The sequence below is a fragment of the Calypte anna genome, chromosome 23, assembly GCF_003957555.1.
Source record: "Calypte anna isolate BGI_N300 chromosome 23, bCalAnn1_v1.p, whole genome shotgun sequence".
NCBI lineage: Eukaryota > Metazoa > Chordata > Aves > Apodiformes > Trochilidae > Calypte > Calypte anna.
The window spans coordinates 4,682,765-4,706,711 of record NC_044268.1 but is presented as its reverse complement, the minus strand read 5'-3'; the positions used below and the strand labels follow the sequence as shown (position 1 = coordinate 4,706,711).

Genomic DNA, 23,947 nt, shown 5'->3' with positions numbered 1-23,947 from the left:
TTAGTGGATTTTCCTCTTTGTTAGCTGTTCAGTGAACCCCAGCTCCCGGAGAGCCTCTGGGAGCCGGAGAGGCCTTGTCTCGCTTTTTCTTTTTCTCGCTGCCGTTCATTATTTTCCCCTCTTTGAAGGGCCCAAGCAGCAGCTGGCGCGGTCACCCCCCACCTTTTTGTTGTGCTAATTTCCGAGTGAAGGCGGGGGCAGGAACCTGCCTGTCTGACCGGGGGGCTGTGGAGCGGAGCCCCGGGCTGTGCTGAGGGGGTGCCCGGCACAGCCACCCCTGGACAAAGGCCCCGAACCGCTCCCGAGCTGCCCTGCGCTGAGGAGATTCAAACGGAGGCTCCGCCCACCCTGCCCCCCTGAGCTCTGATTGGCGGAGAGAGCGGCCGACGCGCTCCTATTGGCTGAGGCAGGGCGGGGCGGGGGGGAGGAGGGTGAGGTTGTTGTGCGGCGTAGGGGAGCGGCCGCCATTTTGTGTGAGGGAGAGAGAGGGAGAGGCAGGAGTTGGTGGAGCGGTTTGGGCTGTGCTGTTCCGGGGGGGGGTGTCGGAGAGTGACGGCGGAGGAGCAGCGGGGGTCGGTGCCTTAAGGCCCCGTGTCTGCCTGTGAGTGTCTCCGTGCTTGCCAGCGAACGGGACGGACAGAAGTCGGTAAGGGAGGAGCGGTGCGGGAGGGGCCGGGCGCTGCCGCCGCCATGTTGTGCTCGCCGGGCGGCTTCATTGTTGGGGGAGTGCGGACGGGAGGGTTCCCGGTTCCCTGAGGAGTGAAGGACCGAGGGGTGTAGTTAAGAGAAAAAAGAAAGTTTGGGGGCGGAAAGACGGAGCGCTGGAAAATGCCGAGCCTGTGAGGATCAAGAGCAGCTGGGGTGGTGCTAATGGCGTTACCTCGGCCCTGGGATTTGGAGGCGAACGGGGCGAGGGCAGGAAATGGAGATGGGGCGGATCTGCCAGGAACTTTGGGGAGAGATGGACTTGGGGGTGGTGGTGATTTCATTCACTGGGATTAGGGGGAGGTGAACAGATTGTAGTGCTTTAAGATTAAAGTCTTTTAAAAAGATTGAAACAGAGGATGAGCCGTGGGTTAAACAGGAAATTATTGCGAGACTTATTACTTAGCTAACGAAGGTGGAAAAAACCCCACCAAAACACGCCAGCTGACAGATGAGAACTGGAGCCCTTTTGGAGGGACTGGAGGAGGGTTTGGGGGTGCGATTGGTTTCGAGTTGGGACACTCGGAGTCACTTTGTGCGCAGCAGTTCGGGGCGGTGCCTTTTTGTCCCTTTTCTGTCGCTTTTCTGTCCCGTTGGCACAGAGCGAGGCGGTGCTCGGGGTGGTGTGAAGGGAGGGGTTCTTTGTGCTAAGAAGTGATACGCTGAAGCGCTCCTTCCCCGAGAGTTAATTCCCAAGTATATTCCATAGTGTTTGACTTTTTATCCCTATTAAAAAAATGTAAGGGTCTTGCTTGCCTATTAATATATTTAAGATTTATATAGGGAATGGTAAAAGCGCTGTGCTTATGAAATACGAAGTATGATAACATTTATATAAACAGAGAAACCGTGAAACTGTCTTCTGTTTGATTTTTTTTTTCCCAAACTTGAAGTATATTGTTACCATTAACAAATACACTTTATTAATTCTATGAATTCAGGGCTTGTTTTTTATTATTTGAAAGGGAAACAGTTGCTATTCTAAGCTGAATTCAAACTTCATTCTCATTTATGCAGTGGGACTTCTCCCTTGGAGCTTCTGTGCCGAGAATCTGATGTTGGGCTCGGCTGCCTGGCTGAATACAGCAGATCAGCCCATGAAAACTTCTATTCCCAGCCAAAGGAAGGAGTCCAGCAAAAGGCAGCACCTACTCTTTCAGGCTTGGAAGCAAGAAAGGGGGCACGAGTTGGAGAGTGTAGAATCTGAGAAGACAACTGAAAGGTAAATGGGGTGGGAGAAGAATTGTATTCTGTAGGGTGAGTCAGCATGAAGTACTGCGTGATAGTATCATGCAGCCTGCTTTGGAGTTCAGCTGTAAATGGCTACGTTTTATTTGAAGCTGTTTTCACTTCACTTTGGGTTTATCTGAGTAATTCTTGGACTTACCAGAAAGACTGGGAAGTGGCCTTTTCAGTGATAGCTGCCCAGATCGTTAGGTGTGACAAGATTGGCTCTTTCCTGATTAAATCCTAATCCCCTAAATTTGGCACTGCAGTCTGCAAGCAGCACATCATCCACCTTGTTCCACTAACATCAATTAATGAGGAGATAAGTGATGTATTTATAAGTTACAGTGCCTAGAGGACTGGTGTTTTCACAAAGCTCTGAGTGTGGCTGGGGTCCAGTCCTGAGGGATAAACCATCTCAGAGTCACTGATCTCCCACTGAGGATTTATGCTGCACTGTAAACCCATCAGTTTATTTCTTAGTTACTGCTGAAGTGCAGTAAAGGAGAAACATCTTCCAGTGTATAAAAGTTTGTTAGATTGATTTCAGTCCCCTTGCTTAGAATCTGAAAATTCTCAAATATTTTCTGTTCAGAAAGAAAAGTAATAATGCAAACTCCACTGACTTGTGTCCCTGCTACAGGTGACATTTAAGTTGAAGATGGGTGGTGGAGAAAGATTTGACATTCCAGTTCCCCAGGCCAGAAATACCACCAAGAACCATCAGCAACTTAAAACCAGGCAGAAGAATAAAGACCAGAACTCACAGATGAAGACCTATATGAAGAAAGAAAGAGGCCATGGATGCAACTCATCACCTGGTGCATGGCAGGCCATGCAAAAAGGGGGAAAGAACAAAGTTCATTTCCCCAATAATCAGAATTGGAGTCCTGCTTTACCCAAAAGTCTCTTTTTCACACCTCAACCCAACCAGAACTATGCTGGAGCAAAATTCAGTGAGCCACCCTCACCAAGTGTTCTTCCTAAGCCACCAAGCCACTGGGTACCTGTTTCTTTTAAACCTTCTGATAAAGAAATGATGACATTTCAGCTTAAAACATTACTGAAAGTCCAGGCTTGAGATGTAACTTTTCATATGTTTAAAGTTAGTTAAATTTCAAGGGTTTCAAATTTAAGACTTGTTATTCCTGACTTCAGAAGTGCAGATGTACTGACCAGATGTGCTTGCCTCATGTAGTTAGTCACTTGGATGAGAATGGGGTGGAAGTTTACATTCCCCTCACGTTTTACCTCAAAAATTGTGTGCTGTGTTCACTGTGAAATGTTTTGTATCCTCCTCTAATCAAACCCAGAGCAGTCACCATGAGTGTATTTATTGTCAGTGGCACTGCTTCCCAAAATTGGCATTGTGGCTACTTCTTAGCTTGGCTTTAGAAAATCAGCTTTTACCTAACAACACAGATTGGCTGGAAAGAAACAAACCTGTTCAGAGAGCTTGAGCCAGGAGCTTTGCTGCTCTCAGAAGTTGCTTCTTAGACATCTGCCAGTGGGGTGACTCTGCAGATCTGCCACGCAGAGACCTCCCCCTCAGCACCAGGTTAACCAGGTTCTCTTTACACCTCTGAGCTTTATTTGGCACTCTGGACAAGCATCTCAAGCCTGTGACTAAAACTGAGATCTAGGAGACAAATCAGTGCATATCCTTCAAAGTAGAAAATAAAAACATTTCTTCTTTCTGGAAGAAACCACCAAACCCAGAACTGCCTCCAGCTCTAGCAGAGCTTCCTGGGAATTGTGACAGGTCAGGCTGTGCCAACAACTAGTGACACTGTTGCCAGATGACTGCCAAAACCTTAAAAAAAAATAAGAAAAAGAAAAAAAAAAGCTTTCCCATTGCACTCATGAATTCTGAAATGCGTTTTTGTATCAAGTGTTTCAAATCGTGGACTAGGTGTAGTTAGGCTGGTCTGGAATTGGTTACCCTGTGATAATCGTTTGAAGTTCAGTAGCTCGTGGCAGGTACTCAGTGTTTCCTAGGGAAGAAGAGCCATGTAAATACATGTAAAACTTTGTAGCATATGTAAATTGGTGCTGGGCTTCCCCGCACAGACGTATTTTTAGTACAAAACTGCTGAATGTAAGGAGGCTGTGCTGAGGACATGGCCCAGTTTAAAAAAGGATATTTTGTTAAAAAAAAAAAAAAGTTTGTGGCTGTGCCCTTGCACTTCACATACAGTGAATATGCACATTTTACTTGGTTGTGAGCTGAGTTTAAAGTAAAATTAGTGCAAAAGAGGCTTATTTAGATTTTTTTTATAAAATTAAAAAAAAAAAAACAACAAAAAAAAAACCAAACAAAAAAACCCAACACAAAACCAACCCCAGAAAAGGCTGCTGAAGTTGAAGATATCCATGTTCTCAACTTAGAGGAAAGGGTGTTTTAAATGATGAAAAAACACCAAACTGTTCAAAATTAATGCTTCACAAGCAAATGACTGAGGTTGGGGTGCTGGATGAAACAAGTATTTGAAGTGTTTCTGTTTCTAAAATGAATTAAATTCATCATTTTGTCCCAACACCTGCTCTGATGTCAGCGTGGGGACAGGGCAGCTCCCAGTGCTCCCAGTTCAGTTGGTTCCATGGCAGAAACAGCTGAACTGTGACAAGAGGCAATTACAAAATACAGAAATCACTAAAATTGTGCTTTAATGTGAGAGTTGTGCAGATGGGGAAATGTTTTGGAGATGTCTCTCTGTACATTCAAGATGCATTGGCAGCTGGTTGGATGTTTACAAATCTATTACTGTAAATCAGATGGAATTGAGGGTTTTTTCTTTTTTAAACTTCCATAACTTGTCTTTGTCCCCAGGCCCCTCACCCGTGTGTGAGATGTGTCCCAGTTACAGCTCTGTCCTCGGCTACAAATTGTCAAGTACTAATTGGAAACAAAATTTTAAATAAACTAAAACTTTTCACCCCCTAGAAAGCTTCTGTTTCTTTTGAGATGGTAACAAAATCCGATGATATTTGGCAGGCCAAGGAGTTATCACAGAACCATGGAATGGGCTGGGTTGGAAGGGACCTCAGAGCTCATCAAGTCCAACCCTTGATACACTCCTGCTGCAGTTCCCAGCCCATGGCACTCAGTGCCACATCCAGGCTCTTTGGAAAGATCTCCAGACACGGAGAATCCACTACTTCCCTGGGCAGCCCATTCCAATGTCTGATCACCCTCTCCAGAAAGAAATTCTTTCTCATCTCCAACCTAAACCTCCCCTGGCACAACTTGAGATCCTGCCCTCTTGTCTTGCTGAGAGTTGCCTGGGAAAAGAGCCCAACCCCCCCCTGGCTCCAACCTCCTTTCAGGGAGTTGCAGAGAGTGATGAGGTCTCCCCTGAGCCTCCTCTTCTCCAGCCTCAACACCCCCAGCTCCCTCAGCCCTTCCTCACAGGAATTCTGCTGGATCCCTTCACAGCCTCCTTGCTCTTCTCTGGACCTGCTCCAGCACCTCAATCTCCTTCCTGAGCTGAGGGGCCCAGAACTGGACACAGGACTCAAGCTGTGGCCTCACCAGAGCTGAGCACAGGGGCAGAATCCCTTCCCTGGACCTGGCCATGCTGCTCCTGAGCCAGCCCAGGATGCCATTGGCCTTCTTGGCCACCTGGGCAAATAATATACGATACACTGACACTTGGGAACTCCAGTTAAGGATACAAAAGGGGCATTTAAAATATATTAACTGTCAAGAAACTCCAATTGCCTTCACCTGGTGGGGACCAGCAGGCTGAGCCCCCCATGGTCTGTGTGCCTCTGGGTGTCAGACCAAGCTGGAACTGCCATTTCCTCAGCCTCATCTGTGTCTCCTCAAGTGCTCTGTGAACACAGGGCTTGAAAGCCAAACCAAAGCCTCCTCAGGGGCTGCTGGGCTGGGCAGATGCAGCTTAATCTTGTTTTACACCTTGGCTCCAGGCTCCCTGCTACCTTTGAGGGGCTGATTGCTCCTAGAGTGAACTTCCCTGGGGATTTCAGGGCTGGGTGGTCAATCTGCAGCAGGCTGGAGCTGTTATTAATTGAGTCAGAAGGTGCTCTCGAGTTATAGTCAAAACTTGTACATTTTATTCCCAATTCACAGGGTTATTTGCACAGATGGAACACAAAACTCAAGAAGAAAGGATGGGTATGAATAAAACATCAGCATCTTTTGATCAAACACACTACAGGGTACATATAGTCTTCCCTTCCTATCATAGTCTCATGAGCAAGAGCATCTTTAGACAAGTAGTATAGCAATGGACTACAGACTTTTTAAGCAATTTACAAGATAAATGGAAAAAAAAAAACCCCAGCAATTATTAATGGGTGATTATGTCCTAAAGATGTGTAAATTTATCCCTTTAGGCTTCAAAATGTTAATCTGCAACATCCCTGCCAAAAAATCAAGTAGCAGTGCTGAGATGTGGCTCAATCCAAATGCCCTTCTCTGAGCATCTTGCAAGCTGTCACCCAGACTCAAACAGTCAGAAAAAGGAAAAAAAAAAATGAAGCTCTTTCTTAGAGCTCAAAATAACAATGAAATTGAAAACTTAAACGTTGCATAAAGCCATTATACTGTACATTGAAACATCTTTAAAAGACATAGAAAGGGTAACATCGAGCTTTCAGAGACCACTCTATTGCAGTCCCTAATTTAAACACCCAGCTACTTAACCACTAAATTCTTAATTACCAGTTGGGTGCATGGACTTTAGGTGAAAAAGAAGTTCCCATAGAGCCTTCTGTCACTGCTGAGATAACCCAACCCACTGCAGATGTTTGGGAGCACAGCCATTACTTCCAGCAGAATCTCTTGTTCTCAACACACTACTTTTGCAGGAATGACAAAACTCTATAGTTTTACCACAGAGAAAACATAACCCCCACCCTTCTTGAGACTCCAAAAGAAAGATGCCTATTCAGGATCTTTTGCAGCCTGTGTATGTTCTTGCATTCCAGCTGTGCATAACCTGCAGGTAGCTTGCACAAGACAGGCTACTGCTGTTTATAGGGCAGGGCTGGGACACCTGCACCAAGGAAGGGAGATGTTATCTAGATGGGCTGTGGCTGGACTTGCATGTAAAACATTCCCTGCCCTTTTGGCCACATCCTGCTAACTCGTCCCCAACTGAAAGGCCCACAGAACAGCTTCTTCACAATTTTTTCCATGGGAGCAAGAACTAGGACAACATCTTTATTCATGCACTCTTGAAACATCGTGGGTTTGTGTTCGGCTTTTCTGGCTTGTTCATATACACAAGTCAAGTCAAAGTTTAGTCCTACCTCTGGGAGAGAAAGAAAGAACCATCAGAACTGTCAGATACTACATTATACTTGCAATGAATTGGATTTGCAATACAAAAATTAACTCTGCTATACATAAATGTTGAGGCACATAACACAAGGACATGCTGACACAACAGTTAAGGTACTGTTCCTATTACTCTGCAGTCTCAGATCAGAACTCAGCCTGGACACAAAGATTTTCTCTTCTCCTCCCTCCTCCTGCTCCTCACTGATCCAGCTGTAATTCTGGCTGGACTTAACGGGAACATTAATTACACTTGGACTAAGGTGAGCGTTAATTAGAGCAATCACTTGCAGGCTGCTGACAGAAACAACCCCACTTTCCTGTGACACACTCACACAGGAGCACTTTTTAGTAAGATTTTAGTCATGAAGACTCTTATTCCATTAGGAAAACTGAAAAAGGGTGAGGTTTGCTGCTGGTACAAGCAGAAAGCTGCCAGACCATCCCAGCTCAGCTTAGGAAGTGTGCAAATGAGTTTGTCAAAGCAATTAAGTGCTTTTTTTCCTTCAGTGGCCCAAGAACTGCTGGTTGCCTACACCACAAGTGCCAAGAGGCAGGTTGAGATCTAACTGTCACCAGGAAAGTTTTACACCTCCCAGAGAACCTGTGCTGCTGGTACAGCTTTTGATATGACAAACATAAACCCAAGAGGTGATGTTAGAAATCTGGGTCCATGTGAATCCTCACAACCAATTTTAAGTGGATAACTTGGCTAATAATACCCAAATTATTACCCTGGGGAACTCCATCCAGCAGTAATGGAAAAGAAATTTCAATATATTAGACTAAAACATATGCTTAATGTTCTTATTTTGTCTGGTACCACTTTAAAAACGAGAAATTCTATTTATTCAGCCATTAAATGATACATTCCTGACCTATTGAAATACCATAGTAAGGATTTTACTCCATAAGGGATGCAGAGCTCTGCTCCTAACAATGCTCTGGAGTCAAATTCTAAAGCTACAATAATTCCAGTGGATCAGTATTTCCTTCATGTTTTTTATTACAGCATGTTTGCTAAATTTACAGCAAGCAGAAAATAAGCTGGGTCTTTAGTTATTTTGATCAAAACATTGATGTTTTAAAGGTAGTACACAATATTTGTTAAAAAGAACATATAAAAATACCTTTTTAGAAGCCTCTATAAGAAAGGAAATACAAAGTTTAATCCCACAACTTTCCTCTGCTAGAGCTGCACACTACTGCTACAGTTTTAAATAGAATTTTTGCTGTTTTTTAAACTATACATCCAGGAAAGTCTACAAAATTAAAGGAACGTGCATATAAATGATTGCATAGCAGAACATGAACATTAACTGCAAACAGTAAAGAAAAAGTCAGAAATACTATCAACTGTACAAAGACTCTAGAATCAGCCCCCTAAGCACGTTCCACTGCCAAGATTTAAAAGCCATCTGCATTTCTTCAAAGGCCCTGCTGAAAACACTAAAACCCAAACCTAAAACATTTCTCTAAAAAGGAACTTTTTTTTGACTCAATGTCTTTATATGCTACTACATAAGACAGCGAGGAACACCAGGTGTTTGCTGCTGGCTTTTGAAGGTAAAGAGAAAACAAAACAAGGCCAAAAGCCATTTTCATAACAAAGTCTCTTGCCTTCTAGAGAAATACTGGCAAGATCACACACTGGTTTTGTTGCTTTTTTCACATTCAGTTTACTAAATACACTGTATTTTAGTGACAAACTAGATAGCTAGTGATGCAGCTCTTGTTCATACCCAACTTCAAATATTTGTTCTTCAGGAAAATGAAATCTTGTAACCAAACCACTATCCATTTGGAGGAAGAAGTGATTCAGACTTGCTTGACCAAATACTTTTTGATGTGTAAAGCAAGCCTTTGTTACTCGAGGAGATGGCTACAGGTTTATACCTATGAATACACCAACTAACCACAGAAGTCATTGGCAGAAAAGTTTAGTTCTTATATACTGTACACACACAACTGGAAACAATCTACTTGTATCTAACAGCAGGAAAACTAAGCAACTTTATGGTTAACTGCTCACTAAAATTTGGAATAGATACAAAAACTGCATAAAATGTACACACAACCTAATATTTAGTTGCTCTGCCATTTGCTGAAATCTCAATTTAGTTTTCCATCTCAAAGTGTGGTTTTTCCTCACACATTTAGTACTAGCAGCCAGGTCAGAAGCAGGGAGGGCTCTGTCCTGACACTGCATTGTCTCTGAACCAGCTTCCAGGACCAACTCTCTCCCCCTGCAGGACATGCAGTGTTAGTACCATCTCTCCAGATGGCAGGCTGAAAAAGAGAAATCTCAAAAATCTCTCTCCACAGAGCTCCATTTGCTGACCAGAGGTGTCAGAGGGCATGGAGGACACAGAAACCTGCCTTTCAACAGTGGGAACACAGCTGCCAGTCTGCATTTCACAGCAGTCAGTCAGGGTTGCACTACAGCTGTCCAGTTTTCTGCTTTCCTATCACAAAGTTTAGCAGTAAAGAACAAGTTAAACACTTGGTTTAACTGTTCAGCACAAACCAATCTCTCTATGGGGATGACATTTTTAATAGGACCATGTTGCAAGTTACGATCAGTCAAATCATCACCAATACCTAAGCATTAAAAATGCAAATCTTTACAAAAATATACATAGAGACACCACAACCAGGTCAGTAGCTGCCCATGACATTTAACCAAGTGGATATTCTCTCTCTCTCTCTTTCTCTCTCTCTCTCTTAGTGGCTTCTCAACACTGTTTTAATTTTAACCATTGTTGGCTACAGGGAAAACTGACAAAGAAAATATTTTTTAGCACTGTTGCAACATCATATTCCTGATAATTTAAGTAAACTGAACTGTGTGTAAATGAATCTTACATGCCTAAAACAACATGGATACACTGTTAGTGGCCACTGGACTTGGGACTAGTCCATGACCTTGATCTGGATTTTGACCTAGATCTAGAATGTGATCTTGACTGTGATTTGGATCTAGCTGGTTCTTTTTTTCTCGACTCCTTTTCATATCTTGAGCTGGACTTATAGTGTGTTTTAGAATCTGTTTTAGAGGTGCCTCTAGATTTGGTGTGAGATGCAGACCTAGACCGTGATTTAGCCTTCATTTCTTTCTTGGGCTGTGACTTGGATCGTGATCTTGAATTGGACTTAGATCTTGAAAAAGATCGATTGCGGTGTTTGAACCTATCAGAATAAAGGGGAGAGAGGAGATTTGAATGTAAAAACACTATTCTTAGACATCTAGTACATTAAAAATTGTTTACCGTTTTTTGCAGGAGAAACTTTTTTTTTTTTTAGAAACCTAAAGTTAAAGGAATACAGTGATCTAATGTTCAACTTAAAGGGTGTAAAAAGTGGTTTACCTATCATTGTCCGAATGGCTTCTGCTACGACGGGGTCTTCCAGTAGGTCTACTGCTAAAAAGGTACATCAGAAAAAGGAAATGGTGACAAATACCCAGGTGTGCATGCAAGATGCTTAGTAAGTTACTTTTCAAGCTGTGCTTTTGCTGTCAGTTACTCCTCAACGAAGCACAGAACCATTTCATGCAACATTTCTGACCTGCCGCAGCATGCAGGATACACATGTCCCGCAGGGAAGTAGCAGGGAAGAAGACTATTGACATTTTTAACAATTAAACAGGCAACATGGTTTCTCCTCCAGCAGCCTGCCCTGCAGCTGAAGCCAAACACCCAGCCACTTACTTTCTGGGACTGTATGATCTTCTGTAGCTGTAATCAAAGGAACGACTTCTAGACCGCCTCCTCTCGTAACTGCGACTCCTGGACCTCCTGTACCTGTCATAATCATCATAACGAGAGGAACTGTACAGGTTTCTCCCTTCCTTGGCCTTCATCTGATTTGGTGCTGTAAAAAAGAGCAATATTTAACATTTTAAAGTTAGATGAGATGCCCTGCTTAGCAGTGACACAACTAATCCACATATCTGTTATTTTGCAGAAAGATGAATTCGTGTTTCTAGCAGAGATGGTGGTGGGAAGGGCAGCTGAGAGGCTGCTGTGTGCCTCTGGCTTTTTGCTGCCTCAAGCAATGGATAAAAATTAATGCAGCCTTGTGGGATCATAAATCTAGGGGAAAAAAAAACAACCAAAACCCTTAAACAAAGCAAAACCACAAAAGCAACAAGGAAGGACTAACCCTCCATACAACCAGAACTGGCTAAGGCAATTCGTGGCCAAACACACAGCTGAAGCATTCCAATACTCCTGAATTTACCCAAAAAGTGAAAGCTAACAGGGAATAAATTAAACATACGTTTCCATGACTAGGTAACACCTGATCCACAGCCTTTGGTGATTAAAAGACAGCTCTTACAGAAGCAGCAATGGATGCCACAAAAAGAAGTTTGATTCTACAGGTATTTATCCATCTAATACTATGTATACTAAGATGGAAAAGATTTCAGTTCCCTTTCCAATTATCATCTCAGCAAATGAGACTGCTGTTTGGTGCTGAATTGGGATATTCTGAAATATACTTCCATCCTGAAGCCAGGTGAGAAATAAGACATTACCTCAGTCCTGGAAATTGGGCCACACTGGGAAATGTCAGCATGGACTCATTAACATGCTTCAACATGATATTAACACTGCAATACATTAAAACTGGGCTAATCACTTGGAAAGGGAAACACAGAGCTGCACAGAAAGCTTTGAAGAATTTTCAGCCAGCAGCAAAAATCAGATTGTGGTAAATGACCATTGTACTTAGTTATCTGGCTTTAATTCATAGAATCCTAGAATGGGCTGGGTTGGAAGGGACCTCAGAGATCATCAAGTCCAACCCTTGATCCACTCCCGCTGCAGTTCCCAGCCCATGGCACTCAGTGCCACATCCAGGCTCTTTGGAAAGATCTCCAGACACGGAGAATCCACTACTTCCCTGGGCAGCCCATTCCAATGCCTGATCACCCTCTCCAGAAAGAAATTCTTTCTCATCTCCAACCTAAACCTCCCCTGGCACAACTTGAGACCCTGCCCTCTTGTCTTGCTGAGAGTTGCCTGGGAAAAGAGCCCAACCCCCCCCTGGCTCCAACCTCCTTTCAGGGAGTTGGAGAGAGTGATGAGGTCTCCCCTGAGCCTCCTCTTCTCCAGCCTCAACACCCCCAGCTCCCTCAGCCCTTCCTCACAGGAATTCTGCTGGATCCCTTCACAGCCTCCTTGCTCTTCTCTGGACCTGCTCCAGGACCTCAATCTCCTTCCTGAGCTGAGGGGCCCAGAACTGGACACACAATTATCACAAGTCATTAATAGTTACTGGCTAAAAAGCAAAACATCCACAAACTATCAAGACACAAGTAAGAACGTATCACAGCAATCAGCAGCACAGCACTCTGTGAGGCAGGAAGCAGCCAGGCTGAGAGCCCAGCCTGATGCAGCCCAGGCCAGCACTTACTCTTCCGATCCCCCTGTGCAAACTGGATTTCTATTTGCCGGCCACAAATCCACTTCCGATCCAGGTTGTGGAGAGCATCCTCTGCATCCCGGACATCTTCAAATGTGGTGAGTGTTAAGGTACTTGGGAATTCAAATAGTTTACAGGTTTGGTATTTAAAAATAAAGAAAAAAAAGTTGTTTTCTAATTTTACAGGTGCATTGTTTTTATTTTTAAGTTCTTTTTGCTACAGTAAGCACTGGTAAATTTATTTTAATTAACCACCAGCTATCTGAGAACTCCTACAATAAATTAAACTCTGATAATAGGGCCATGAACTTATCAGCAAGCAGTTGCTATGCAATACTCAACTTTCTTCTTCTCCCACTTGTACTTATGCAAAAAAAGAAAACCAGTATCCTTTCCAAAATACATCTGCTACTGATCACTCAGTTCTTTCTATTACATTAATTTACCAAAATTAAATCCCACTTCTTAAATTATGTTAGGCATACCAACAGCAAAAGTTAACATGGCTATTCATTTGAGAATTGGGATAAAGCTTTTCCTTCTTATACCAACTGTTAAAATGATGTAAAGGACATGCAGACAGACCTTCTGCAGTAAAAGCAGACACTGACCCCCCCCTGAGCTGTCTGTCAGGTCAGATGTTCAGTCACACAATCAGTGCTAATTTTAATCTGCAAGACTGACCACTCCTGTAATTCCCACACCTTCTTCCAGCTGGGTGACCTGAAAGAAGGAATTGCCTTTCTCCTCGTAGCCACTCAGTTCACCAGCAGCATAATCTGTGCAGAAACTCAACTACATCATCTTGATAAAACACTTGCATTCAAGACCACAGTCACAATAGCACTCAGGAGAGAAAGAGCAGAGGTTTTGTCAGTGGACTAAGCCAGAATCATTCATCAAATTACTGCTTACGTGACAAACAGAAGAAAAACTGTTATTCTGTAGGATACATCAGGTATGACTCCTTTAATCTTGGCCACCATTCAACTTCATCTTGACCTTTAACTCTTTAAGTGCTTGTCAGAAGGACTTGTCATGAGATGCTTGGCCAAAAATGACAGATGGCTTTATCTTTTACTTTGAAAAACAACCTTTTCCCCCTTTTGTAGATAAAGCGAAGCTTTGTCTCCCATTATGGCTTGTCCTTCTTCCAGCTTTTCTTTATTTTTTCTTTTCCCAAACTCTCCCTTCTCTTCAAGCCTGATCCTTAAGAGGTCTTTGGCTTGTCTACTTGCCTTAATTCTTGAACTCTACTCTAAAGGTTCTTTCATGCTTTCTCTTTGGGGTCGCCATTACTGTACAGCTTTACATTCTGAGGCAACAACAGAGGACAGCAAATTAGGGGACAATATTAAAGAAAGAACTTCACCTCATTTTTTTTTTTTTACACAATCTGACTTTGATCAAGTGATTCTAGTTTCCATTTGTTAAATTAACAATGAATACCAGCCACAGTTTGCTAAGCACAAGTTTACTTACACACCAGCAATAATAAAAACGTGCTAGACAATTTTGATAAATTTTCATTTAAATAATAAAATATCAATTTCAGCAACATAAGCAAGCTTTTATATTACTGGACTTGAATTAAATTTTGCAAAGAAAAAAAAAAAAAAAAAAAAAAAGCAAAGAACAATTGAGAGAAGTTAATCATCAAAAACAAGGAAACACCACGATATGTCAGACACGGATTAGATACAACACAGAAGTAAACTGCTTTTTCATTTAGATTGGTTACCTCTTACACAAACTTGAATTTCAAACTCCAACACCCCTCACTAATCAGCCATCTGAAGAAAGGATATTGAACGTATGCAAATCCTCTGGGACGCCGGGTGTAGAAGTCAAGTGGAACATAAACATCAACTATAGGTCCGTAGCGACCAAACTCCCGGCGCAAGTCTTCAGACCTACAACATCACAAACAGCTCAGATTTCAGGCTGGAGGTGTTACAGAATATCAAATCAAACCCAAATAATCAATATTTAAATCCGGAACTAACACCACCACCCTTTTTTGGGGGGCAGTTGATAGAAGATGCAGGTGGCAGAATGGTTTTGGGGAGAATGGTGCTGGAGCAGCTCATTGTTAAGCAGCACACGAAGCTTTTCTGAAAAAAAAAAAAAGCTCAGGATGCTTAAGTGGAAGTGTAAACTGAGATGTGATGCAAATTAAGTCGACTGAAGGCAGGATGGATGAGCAGAGGTGGGCAGAAAGTGAAAAGAAGGATCTAGGAACTATTGTTACTCAAGTTCTTCATGGAACTCTTGACAAAGCTCTTGCCACATGCAAGCATGGAGGCCATGACTCAGAGAACCCATAATGAACCAGTCACACACACTCATTACCATACAATAATCAATACTTACAACCACATCAAACACCAGAACTCCAGTGAGCACCATTCACACCCTTAGGACAGCTTCTCCAGAGGTGGCTTTAGGGAGCTGAGCACAAAACTGTCCAGCAGATCCATAACCACACCTGGAGCAACCACCACCTCCTCCTCCCAGTGAGGTTCCCCAACCACCTCAGCTGCTTTACAGGAATTTTTGTGTCACTGAGAACAAGAAGCTGTATGAGACAGATTCCTGCAATACCCTGTGGAGTGAAAGGCTTGCTACTAGTCTTTTTTTTTTTTTTTTTTTTCTCAGCAGCTAGGAAAGAACCTGAGGTGCAGGGAATCAGGGAGTCACCAACATCACCACCTCACAGTGAAACCATCACTGAGGAGAATGCACCTCCAGATCACAACCTCATGGTGAAAACCTCCACGGGACACACATTGGCTGAAGGAGTTTGGAGGGAGCAGCCTTGACTGTTCCTGCAGTAAAATAAACTAGCTAAAAGGAGGAAGAAAATTCACTAAACTGCCCCCTCAACTTTAACTTTGAAGAGATTTATGCTTTTGAGCACAATAAGGTTCCTAATTAATTCCACTGAGCCCATGGAATTGTTATTCACTGAGGAATCTTGCTCCAAGCTGTCCAGGCAGCAAGTTGTATTTTATTCAGCCAGACCTGCAGGGCCTTCCCTCCAAACGCTGCAATAATGAACACCAGAAGAATGCTGTAACACACATACACATTCCATACTAACAGGATCTATAAATATCTCGTGGCTGATAAAAAAACCAAAGGACCACAAAAAAACCCCTGCAAAACACAAGTGGAGAAATCTGGCAGCTTGCTAAAAATACCCAAGCAAAAAAGAAGAACCTCCCAAGTTGTTAATTATTCCAACTCGCTATGCAAAGCCCTTTCACTAAGCTGCTGCACACAGCTGGTCCCAACGGCGTTTGGTTACAATACAATAATTCCGAAAAAAAAGAAAAAAAAGAAAGAAAAAAGCATTGCTTCCCCCCCGCTGCCTCTACAGTGACAGTCACACGAGGCCACGGTATAGAACAATTAATGCAATGCCATTCCACCCGAACTGGCACTAATTAGCATCCTAACGGGACGGACTACGCCAAGGGGTTTGGGGACACCCGTAACAAACGCGGGGTTTTCACCCCTGAAGTGACAATCGCTGTATGGGAACCAAACACCCGAACCTCCCGCGGGTGCTGAGCATCGCGCAGGGCCACAAGCGGCAATCCCTGAAACGGGAATGGAAATCCCGCCTGGAATCCCCGCTGGACAAACTCAAAACGCGGGGCTGAGACTTTTTGACTTTCTTCCAGCCCAGCTTTGTTCTTTCTTCCTTTCTTTCTTTCTGGACATTGCTTCCAAACCGATCCTCGTGGAAGGAAAGAAGCACCGCGAGGAGGGAGAGACAGAGAGGAAAATGGAGAAGGGCGCGGGAGGCGAAGCAGGGAGAAAGGTTAAAAAAAAAAAAAAGAAAAAAAAAAAAGGAAAAAAAAAAAAGGATAAAATAAAAAGGAAAAAAGAAAGAAAGCAAGAAGGGGGTAGGCCGGGCTCTCCCCGTCCCCTCCCCTCGCTCCGGGAGGGCCCCCCGAGCCCCTCCGCCCGCAGCCGCCCCAGCGGCCTAGCGAGCCCGCCAAAGCCTGCGCAGCCCCCGCGCCCCGCTGGCGCCCGCCCCCACTCACCGGGTGTCATCGGCCACGTTCCTCACGAAGAGCGAGGTGTTGGGGGGACGCAGGTAGCGGGACATGGCGGCGGATGCGGGAGGAGGAAAGGGTCGGGGAGGGGGAAGCCGCGAAGAGGGGAGGGGAAGGGGGGAAGCAAAGAGCAGGGAGGGAGCGGCCGGGCCGAGGCGCTGCGGGGCTGCAGCCTGAGGAGACCCCTGCGGAGCTGCACGCAGCGACACCGCCACCCGCCCGCCCGCCCGACGCCTCTCGCGAGACTTCCCGCGGGGCTTCCGGCGCGAGGAGGGAAGCACGGGGGGAGGGCGGAGGGGCGGCCACCGGCGCCAAAACCGGACCCGCTCACACTGCGCATGCGCCCTAACGCCTCCTCCTCCCCCTCCCACCCTTCCCTCCGCCTCCCCGCGCCTGCGCCCCGCCCTGCCCTGCCCGGCGCGCGGCGTTCCCGCCGAAACGGCCGCGAGATGGCGGCGCGAGGCGGCTGTGAGGGGAGAGCGGGGAGAGCGGGGAGAGCGGGAGCGGGAGCGGGGCGTGAGGGGACGGGGGGGGACGGGGGGATCCCCGGCTCATGGTGTCACCTCGGGGCTGTTTGAGTCCCCTCATCACGGTGTCACCTCTCGGGGCTGTTGGGGTCCCCTCATCACGGTGTCACCTCGGGGCTGTTTGGCTCCGCTGGTCACAGTGTCACCTCGGTGCTGTTTGAGTCCCCTCCTCCCGGTGTCACCTCTCGGCGCTGTTTGAGTTCCCTCATCACGGTGTCACCTCGGGGCTGTTTGGGTCCCCTCATCACGGTGTCACCTCTCGGCGCTGTGTGGAACAACGCGCTGCTCCCGGGTGCTGGGCCGGTCCGGTCCGGGAGGACTCGCTGTGTGAAGGCTTAAGCCCTGGTTCCAGCCACCCCTCTTCTATGGCCCTGTTGTTGAGCCTCAGGGGTTTTCATCGCGTCCTTGCAGGGGGAGCCTTTTTTACTATTTTTTTTATTATTATTAAAGCAGTTTGTGTGATGGGAACTATAAAGTCGGGGGGTTATTAACGCCTGGATGTGCGACCCGCGGATGGGCAGATAAATGGCAGGTGTGTGACTGGTGAAAGGTTCGGTGGAACCGTGTCTGCATCTTTGCTGGTGAGAGGAATATTCAGAGAAGTGCAGATGGGAGACAAAAGCCTGGGGAGTGAAGCAGCCCTGGTGTCTGTCACCAGCAGAACTTCACTTTTTAATGCCTGGGTATGAGGAGTGGTGGGTGGACACTGCTGTTCCTATCCTGACAGTCACTTGCTCGGGATTGCCTGACACATCTACAGGTTTTGAACAACAGAGGAAGTTTGAGCAGTGATACAGGAGGTGTATGTCAAATGCAAATACTGCTCTTCCAAGAAAAAACAACAACAAAAAAAAAACAAACAAGCAAAAAAAGCAGTGGTGGTTGTGTTCAGGACAGTTTGCTTTGTGTTCAGGACACAAAGAGGTGGGGGTCTGTGAGAGGATTTTCTGCATTTGATGCTTAACAGTTAACATTATTCTGGGCTAAGCATGCTATTTGTTACCTTGTGCAGTTTATATACAGAGCCACATACATGAGTTATGAGAAGAATACTAAAATCAAATTAATAAGGTACATTAGAGACTGAAATTGTGGTGGGAATGTGTGACACGCACACAAAAATCCTACGGGAATCTATAGGATTAATGTAGGTTTAGTATGTTGTATTTACAGCCTGTAGCTTAACCTGTGTTTTCATCCCAGCTGTTCTATATTGGGGTTGAACTTTGATAAGGTGTTGAATATGGAAGAAGAGAGTTTGCAAGGCAGCTCCCAAGTGAGCTGGGAATATTTAGTTACTGAACCAAAATAAGGCTGTGGTTGTTTTAAAAGCAAGCACACACATTTTGCTTTAACAACGCTTTATATCAGCGTATCAAAGCCTGTAATTGTTGCGTTGTAGCATGCTTTAAAGGTGTAGGGCTTGGAGCAATGAATGATCTCTGTCTGAGTTTAGAAATAATTATATTTTGTATCCTACCAGGGAGCTGATAGAGCATTTGGTCACTGAACCCTTGCAGTGTCCTGCAGAAGTAGTGTTGAAAAGCTGTGCCCTGTTTTGTGGTGTTGCTCTGTGTAGTTAGCAGCAGTTACCCAGCAACTTCCAAACAGAGTTGTTTCAAGCTCTTATATGGCTTTTTGCAGTACAGATGCTTTGAGGGAGCTTTCTCCCTTGGTTTTACCAGTGCCTGGATTTCTGTTCTGCTGATCTTCTTTGTGTGTAACTCCCACAGAATTTAATTTAGCCTCTAAAAGTGTACTTATCACCAGAACTACCTGGGGAGCAAAATGAACACAATGATACTTGCATGGTTATGCCAGTAAAGCTCCCCATGAGGACAGCCTTACCCCAGAATAAGGATCCACTTCCCAGATTGCTCACACCATTTTTAAGTTGTTATTAACTAAAACACCATCTCTCCCCTCTCACAAGCTGCTCTTCTCCGAGCACAGGCAGGTGTAGACTCAGCACTCTTCACTGGAATAAAACATCCCCAGGAGGATTTTAAATGGCATAATCAGTCCAGCAGCTTTTTAAATGAAGGTCTTACACCCAAGACCAATTCTAACAAACCTGCAGTGACTTAAATCAGCATGAAATAGGACTGCTAATGGAGTAGTAGGATGTAATCAGCAGTGTACAGAAAAATGTGTGTTTCAGTAGAGACACACAGTTAACATAAGCCATCTAATTTACTTGAGCTTCACTGTGACAAGCAGATACTGGGAGCAAGTTGCAAACTGGAAGAGTGTTTACTTCCCCTTGCTCTTGTAGTGCCTCAGTTTTGTTTAATTGGACTCCACCTTCAGAGCAGTCATTTCTGTTATTACTTTGTAATTGTTTATGACTGTTAAATGCTTCATAGCCCTTAAAACGTTACTGTGTGTATTAATGATACAGACTGGTTGTGCAGAGCACTTCAACAAATGCCTCATTGCTGGTTAGATTATTGAGGAGTTTTGGGAGAAGGCTGTTAGGCACAGGAACTAAAGCTGAGCATGTAAGAAACTAAGAGGTATTTATATCATCTTTTGTCCATTCCCAGGGATTGTGGTGCCAGATCATCATGTTCCAGGCAATTCCAGGTCTGGCTGCTTGAGAGACAGACATCTACCACCTTGGAGTATGGAAAGGACCTGTAAGTGTACTCAGGGGAAGCACAGACTTGTAATCATGGGAAGTGATGTCTATGTGAAAGGAGAGTTAGAGATCTATCCTATTTTATCAGAATACAAAGATCAGGCCTTGTGGAAACTGCACTTTATTTTGGGTGTGTAAAGATGTCACAAAGAAGGTGGTCTGGCTTTAAACTTTCTTGCTTCTTCTGACAAGTGTGACTCCACCATAAGTCATAGTCTGTGGGAGACAAATATGCATAACTTGGTTTTCATCTAGACTTTAGGAAATCTGTTTATGGTGACGTGGCCAGAAGTTTCTGTAAATCTTGTAGAAATCCATCTTATTCCACATTAAAATATATTTACAGTACCTACTTATAAATATATAACATTCATACTAGAGACTTCTCTTTTACAGGAACACCTCTGAAGCTGAAAAAATTTAAATTTAAATGCCATCATGAAGTACATTTTATTACTCTGCTTTAGGAAGTATCATAGATCCTACCAGAAAATCTGCTTCTTGTTAACAGAAATTCACTGTCTCAAGTGGTAATGAGTTCTTTTTTACTACTAGTGAAGTAGTTTGAGATATTCAAAATGATCTGAAGGAACTGTATGTCCAGAACATATCATTCTAATGTAGGTAGCTCATTCTTGTAGCAGTCTTTGCCCAAGTGGGCACTCTTTAGAAGCCTGATGACCTCAGCTCTGTAGAGAAAAGCTCTTTGTCACTACCAGGTAACTCTGAACCAACTAAAAGCCTTCAAAGAGCTGTAGGTGGAGGAAGCATGTTGTAAATTCTCAGAGCCTGTGGATATATCTAAGGGTGGAGACACTGGTGTTGTATTCTAGGGGAATTTGTAAGGAGCTGTTCTGCAACATGCTCAGCAGCTAAAGCCCTTCACACTTCAGTGCCCAGGCTTGGCCTCAGGGTAGTAATTAATAAAAAGATTTGTCGAGCAGGATGAGTGTTCAAAGGAGTCATCTAATGCAGTTCAGATGCATCAGAAATAATATGGCTTTAATAAGAAGCAGGAAGAATAAGGGAAAAGAGCAGGATTTTCCACTGACTGTGGTTAGTATGAAATACTATAATTCAGTGAGGGTAGATTTTAGCACCTGTGAAGACTTCTGCAAGTAATGTGGTGATTTAGAGACCAGGAGTTGTTGAAGTACTGACCCTACACTCAGCCAATCAGCACAGAACATTTTTCCCTTAGCATTTTTTTTTAAATGCCCCTATGTCCAAGCACTTACCTCCACCATTTCATTTCCTTTCACTTCTTGCTCGTGAGAGAATTTGTCTGATTTGCACACAAGCTTCCCGCCTACCATGTTCACTGTGCACTGTTGAAGCAGAGTTAAAAATTACATAAAAAAAAGCCAGATTTGGGGATTCAGTTAGATGAAGGAGGGGACCACATAAATAGGAAATAAATTAAAGCCATTCCTCATAATGACAGCTGCTGTTTTACACTGGAGGCAGCAGCATTGGAATAAGAGTTTTAGAAGCAACGTTTCTGTCAGTTGAGGTGATAGAAATGTGTCCTACTGGAAATGGTACAAAAGAGTTTTCCTTGTACACAGAGACTGAAGTGTAAGGATGACTGGAGGTGCACCCCTTCCTGCAAGCTGTTACCTTTAGCTTCCTGCCATCCATTGTAGTGATGTCAGCCTCTTTTCCAAGTGTGAATGAGTTGGTTACAGATTGCTTGGGTGTTTTTGATGTCACAACAAAGTTATCTCCTTTTTGTTGTATTTCAACAATAGGTTTAATGTCTCTGGCAGCTTTGATAAGCTCATCTGGCAATGCTGTAAGCAAGGCAAAGAAAAGGACTTTGTTATGAAGTAGTGTGTTGGTATGAAATAGCAAATTCTTTTCTATGATCCATTCTATTCCGGGTCCAAAGGAGGCAACTGGGCTGGGGAAGGGATCCAGCACAGATCCTGTGAGGAGAGGCTGAGAGAGCTGGGGGTGTTGAGGCTGGAGAAGAGGAGGCTCAGGGGAGACCTCATCACTCTCTGCAACTCCCTGAAAGGAGGTTGGAGCCAGGGGGGGGTTGGGCTCTTTTCCCAGGCAACTCTCAGCAAGACAAGAGGGCAGGGTCTCAAGTTGTGCCAGGGGAGGTTTAGGTTGGAGATGAGAAAGAATTTCTTTCTGGAGAGGGTGATCAGGCATTGGAATGGGCTGCCCAGGGAAGTAGTGGATTCTCCGTGTCTGGAGATCTTTCCAAAGAGCCTGGATGTGGCACTGAGTGCCATGGGCTGGGAACTGCAGCAGGAGTGGATCAAGGGTTGGACTTGATGATCTCTGAGGTCCCTTCCAACCCAGCCAGTTCTATGATTCTATGATAGAAGTGCAAAAGATACAACCAATAATAGAAAGTGATGTCCAAGTTAAAAGACCAATCCTGTTTTGGATTCCTTGCTTCTATCTTTCCCTCCCAGCTGGGCTGTATGGATTCTGATGCTCTATTTGCTAATCTCTTCCCACAGTGTGTATGTACTGTTTCCTTCCGTAAGGGCTTGCCAAGTGAGGACATTTCTCCAGGAAGAAAACCATGGGTGTGTTAGTTTGTTTCTCTCACCTCTTCCCAGACTGATGGGAGGTGGGTTTTATCTGTCCAGTCAGAACTGTAACAGGGAAATTAACCTCAAACTACCTGCTCAGGATGTCTGCAGCATGATCTCAGAGCATCACCTCTCACAGCTGAGGGCTTGTTTCAGGCTGCTGGACAAGGCTTTTCAACTGTAGCTGAGTTTTATTCTCCCAGATACCTCTAAAATCCCAGATAGGAGTTTGTTGCCAAGGTTGTCAAGAGGGTACCTGGGTTTTTCTTGATGCAGGCACCTCCTAAGTGATAATCACCAAGTCTGTTCCTTATAGATGACTTAGCAGCTCCTACATACATTAATCACTGCTGGGAGAGAAAGTGCCTGCACTGCTAACAGCACAGTGACAATTGGGTGTGCCCTGGAAAACCTGTTTCTAGTTAAATGTATTTCTAAAGCTCTGTGTTAACCAAAACAAGGCGATTTCTGATCAGCTTTTCTTTCATGAGGGACTCATTTAATGTTAAGATAGGGATCTGAGGGTTATCTGCAGCCTTTCTACATCAATTTATGTGATTTTCAGCTTCTTCTCAGTTCCAAATTAGACTTAACAGACTTACCTGGCACAGGGTACTTTGCTATACAAGCAAAAGAAAAACAACCCCACAGAGAAATACAGGAATAAGAGAAGTCATGCAAAGTGTGCATTGCATTTCAGGGAAATTATTTCAAAAGCAGCTGGACACTTACCAAGGGCTTTCAGAAACTCTTCATAGTTCTCCTGAGCATAGACCTGCCAGGTTCCATTGAAGGCCATTTTGGGGTGTTCTAATGCAGTTTTTAGGGCAGTGGTCCTGGCAGGGAAGTGAGGGCTCTCCCTGGTCACTCAGATGATATTTATGGCAAGGGAAAGGCCAGCCCAAGTTGTGAGATGGCTGGCTAAATATTAACTGTGTATTAACAATTATTAATCATTTATTTGTTCTTAATGATCATAACCTCTAGTTCATTCTGCTTTGAAGAAAGTCTTAACCTTGACCACCTGGGATGGTTTGGTGTTGGGTTTATTGTGAATTACTGAACTTCAGTGATTATTCATCATTGATGTAAAGTCTTGCATGGTTTAATTTGTTTTCTTTTTGTTCACAGCTTCTATGTTTAAGATGTTTTCTGTGTTTTGGATGGAATTCTTCAGATGAAATGCCATAGGTTACAATTGATGCCAGGTAATTACTGTCTTACAGCAAGAACCTCCTGATTAGCACCATATTTTCTACTATTTAGACTTTGACCTTGAATGGTGGGAATAAAATTCCAAACTTGTGGGGCTCCAATGGCTTGAGGACAGGGATATTGGAGTGGGAGAATCAGTTATGATTCTATCCAGAAGGTGTCAGTACTCTGCACCTAAAGCTGTATTCAACTCTATTTATTTATTTGTTTATTTTTAAAATCATCACATACATAGAACATTAAAGGTAAAATAAAAGCTGTAACATTGCTTGGAGACC

The 23,947-nt window shown here is 44.1% G+C and overlaps 3 protein-coding genes across 7 annotated transcripts; 1 reads left to right on the top strand and 2 right to left on the bottom strand.

Annotated features, from left to right (window-relative positions):
• The first annotated feature begins 470 nt into the window (after positions 1-470).
• Positions 471-4,577, top strand: PNRC2 (proline rich nuclear receptor coactivator 2). Its single transcript, XM_008496384.2, has 3 exons — positions 471-646; positions 1,723-1,927; positions 2,576-4,577. Exon 3 carries the CDS (start codon positions 2,594-2,596, stop codon positions 3,011-3,013), a length of 420 nt encoding a protein of 139 aa, XP_008494606.1. The 5' UTR covers positions 471-646; positions 1,723-1,927; positions 2,576-2,593; the 3' UTR covers positions 3,014-4,577.
• A 1,409-nt stretch (positions 4,578-5,986) lies between these two features.
• Positions 5,987-16,972, bottom strand: SRSF10 (serine and arginine rich splicing factor 10). 5 transcript variants are annotated; one of them, XM_030464327.1, is made up of 7 exons: positions 16,723-16,966; positions 14,476-14,580; positions 12,659-12,762; positions 10,948-11,110; positions 10,606-10,659; positions 10,325-10,426; positions 5,987-7,211 (listed from the first exon to the last, which is right to left on the bottom strand). In XM_030464327.1, the coding sequence occupies exons 1-7, from the start codon at positions 16,785-16,787 to the stop codon at positions 7,193-7,195; spliced, it is 612 nt and encodes a 203-aa protein (XP_030320187.1). In that variant the 5' UTR covers positions 16,788-16,966; the 3' UTR covers positions 5,987-7,192. The 5 variants fall into 5 exon arrangements, with proteins under 5 accessions (XP_030320187.1, XP_030320188.1, XP_030320185.1 ...); XM_030464328.1 differs by lacking the exon at positions 10,325-10,426 and having other exon boundaries at positions 16,723-16,972; XM_030464325.1 differs by having other exon boundaries at positions 5,987-10,426.
• Positions 16,973-20,005: 3,033 nt separating this feature from the next.
• On the bottom strand, positions 20,006-23,316 carry LOC103537750 (fatty acid-binding protein, liver). The gene is made up of 4 exons (XM_030464508.1): positions 23,187-23,316; positions 21,523-21,695; positions 21,141-21,230; positions 20,006-20,118 (listed from the first exon to the last, which is right to left on the bottom strand). The coding sequence occupies exons 1-4, from the start codon at positions 23,251-23,253 to the stop codon at positions 20,068-20,070; spliced, it is 381 nt and encodes a 126-aa protein (XP_030320368.1). The 5' UTR covers positions 23,254-23,316; the 3' UTR covers positions 20,006-20,067.
• Positions 23,317-23,947: the final 631 nt, after the last annotated feature.

What these genes read in the sequence shown, in the direction of transcription:
- LOC103537750 (XM_030464508.1), bottom strand. Translation starts at nt 23,253, where the DNA reads ATGGCCTTCAATGGAACCTGGCAGGTCTATGCTCAGGAGAACTATGAA. An exon ending in AGAGTTTCTGAAAGCCCTTG is followed by an intron (nt 21,696 to 23,186) that starts GTAAGTGTCCAG and finishes CCTTGCTTACAG; the next exon opens with CATTGCCAGATGAGCTTATC. An exon ending in AAGGAAATGAAATGGTGGAG is followed by an intron (nt 20,119 to 21,140) that starts GTAAGTGCTTGG and finishes TGTCTCCCACAG; the next exon opens with ACTATGACTTATGGTGGAGT.
- PNRC2 (XM_008496384.2), top strand. Translation starts at nt 2,594, where the DNA reads ATGGGTGGTGGAGAAAGATTTGACATTCCAGTTCCCCAGGCCAGAAAT.
- SRSF10 (XM_030464325.1), bottom strand. Translation starts at nt 16,787, where the DNA reads ATGTCCCGCTACCTGCGTCCCCCCAACACCTCGCTCTTCGTGAGGAAC. An exon ending in AGAGGATTTGCATACGTTCA is followed by an intron (nt 12,763 to 14,475) that starts ATATCCTTTCTT and finishes AACACTCACCAC; the next exon opens with ATTTGAAGATGTCCGGGATG. An exon ending in TGCACAGGGGGATCGGAAGA is followed by an intron (nt 11,111 to 12,658) that starts GTAAGTGCTGGC and finishes TCTTTTTTACAG; the next exon opens with CACCAAATCAGATGAAGGCC.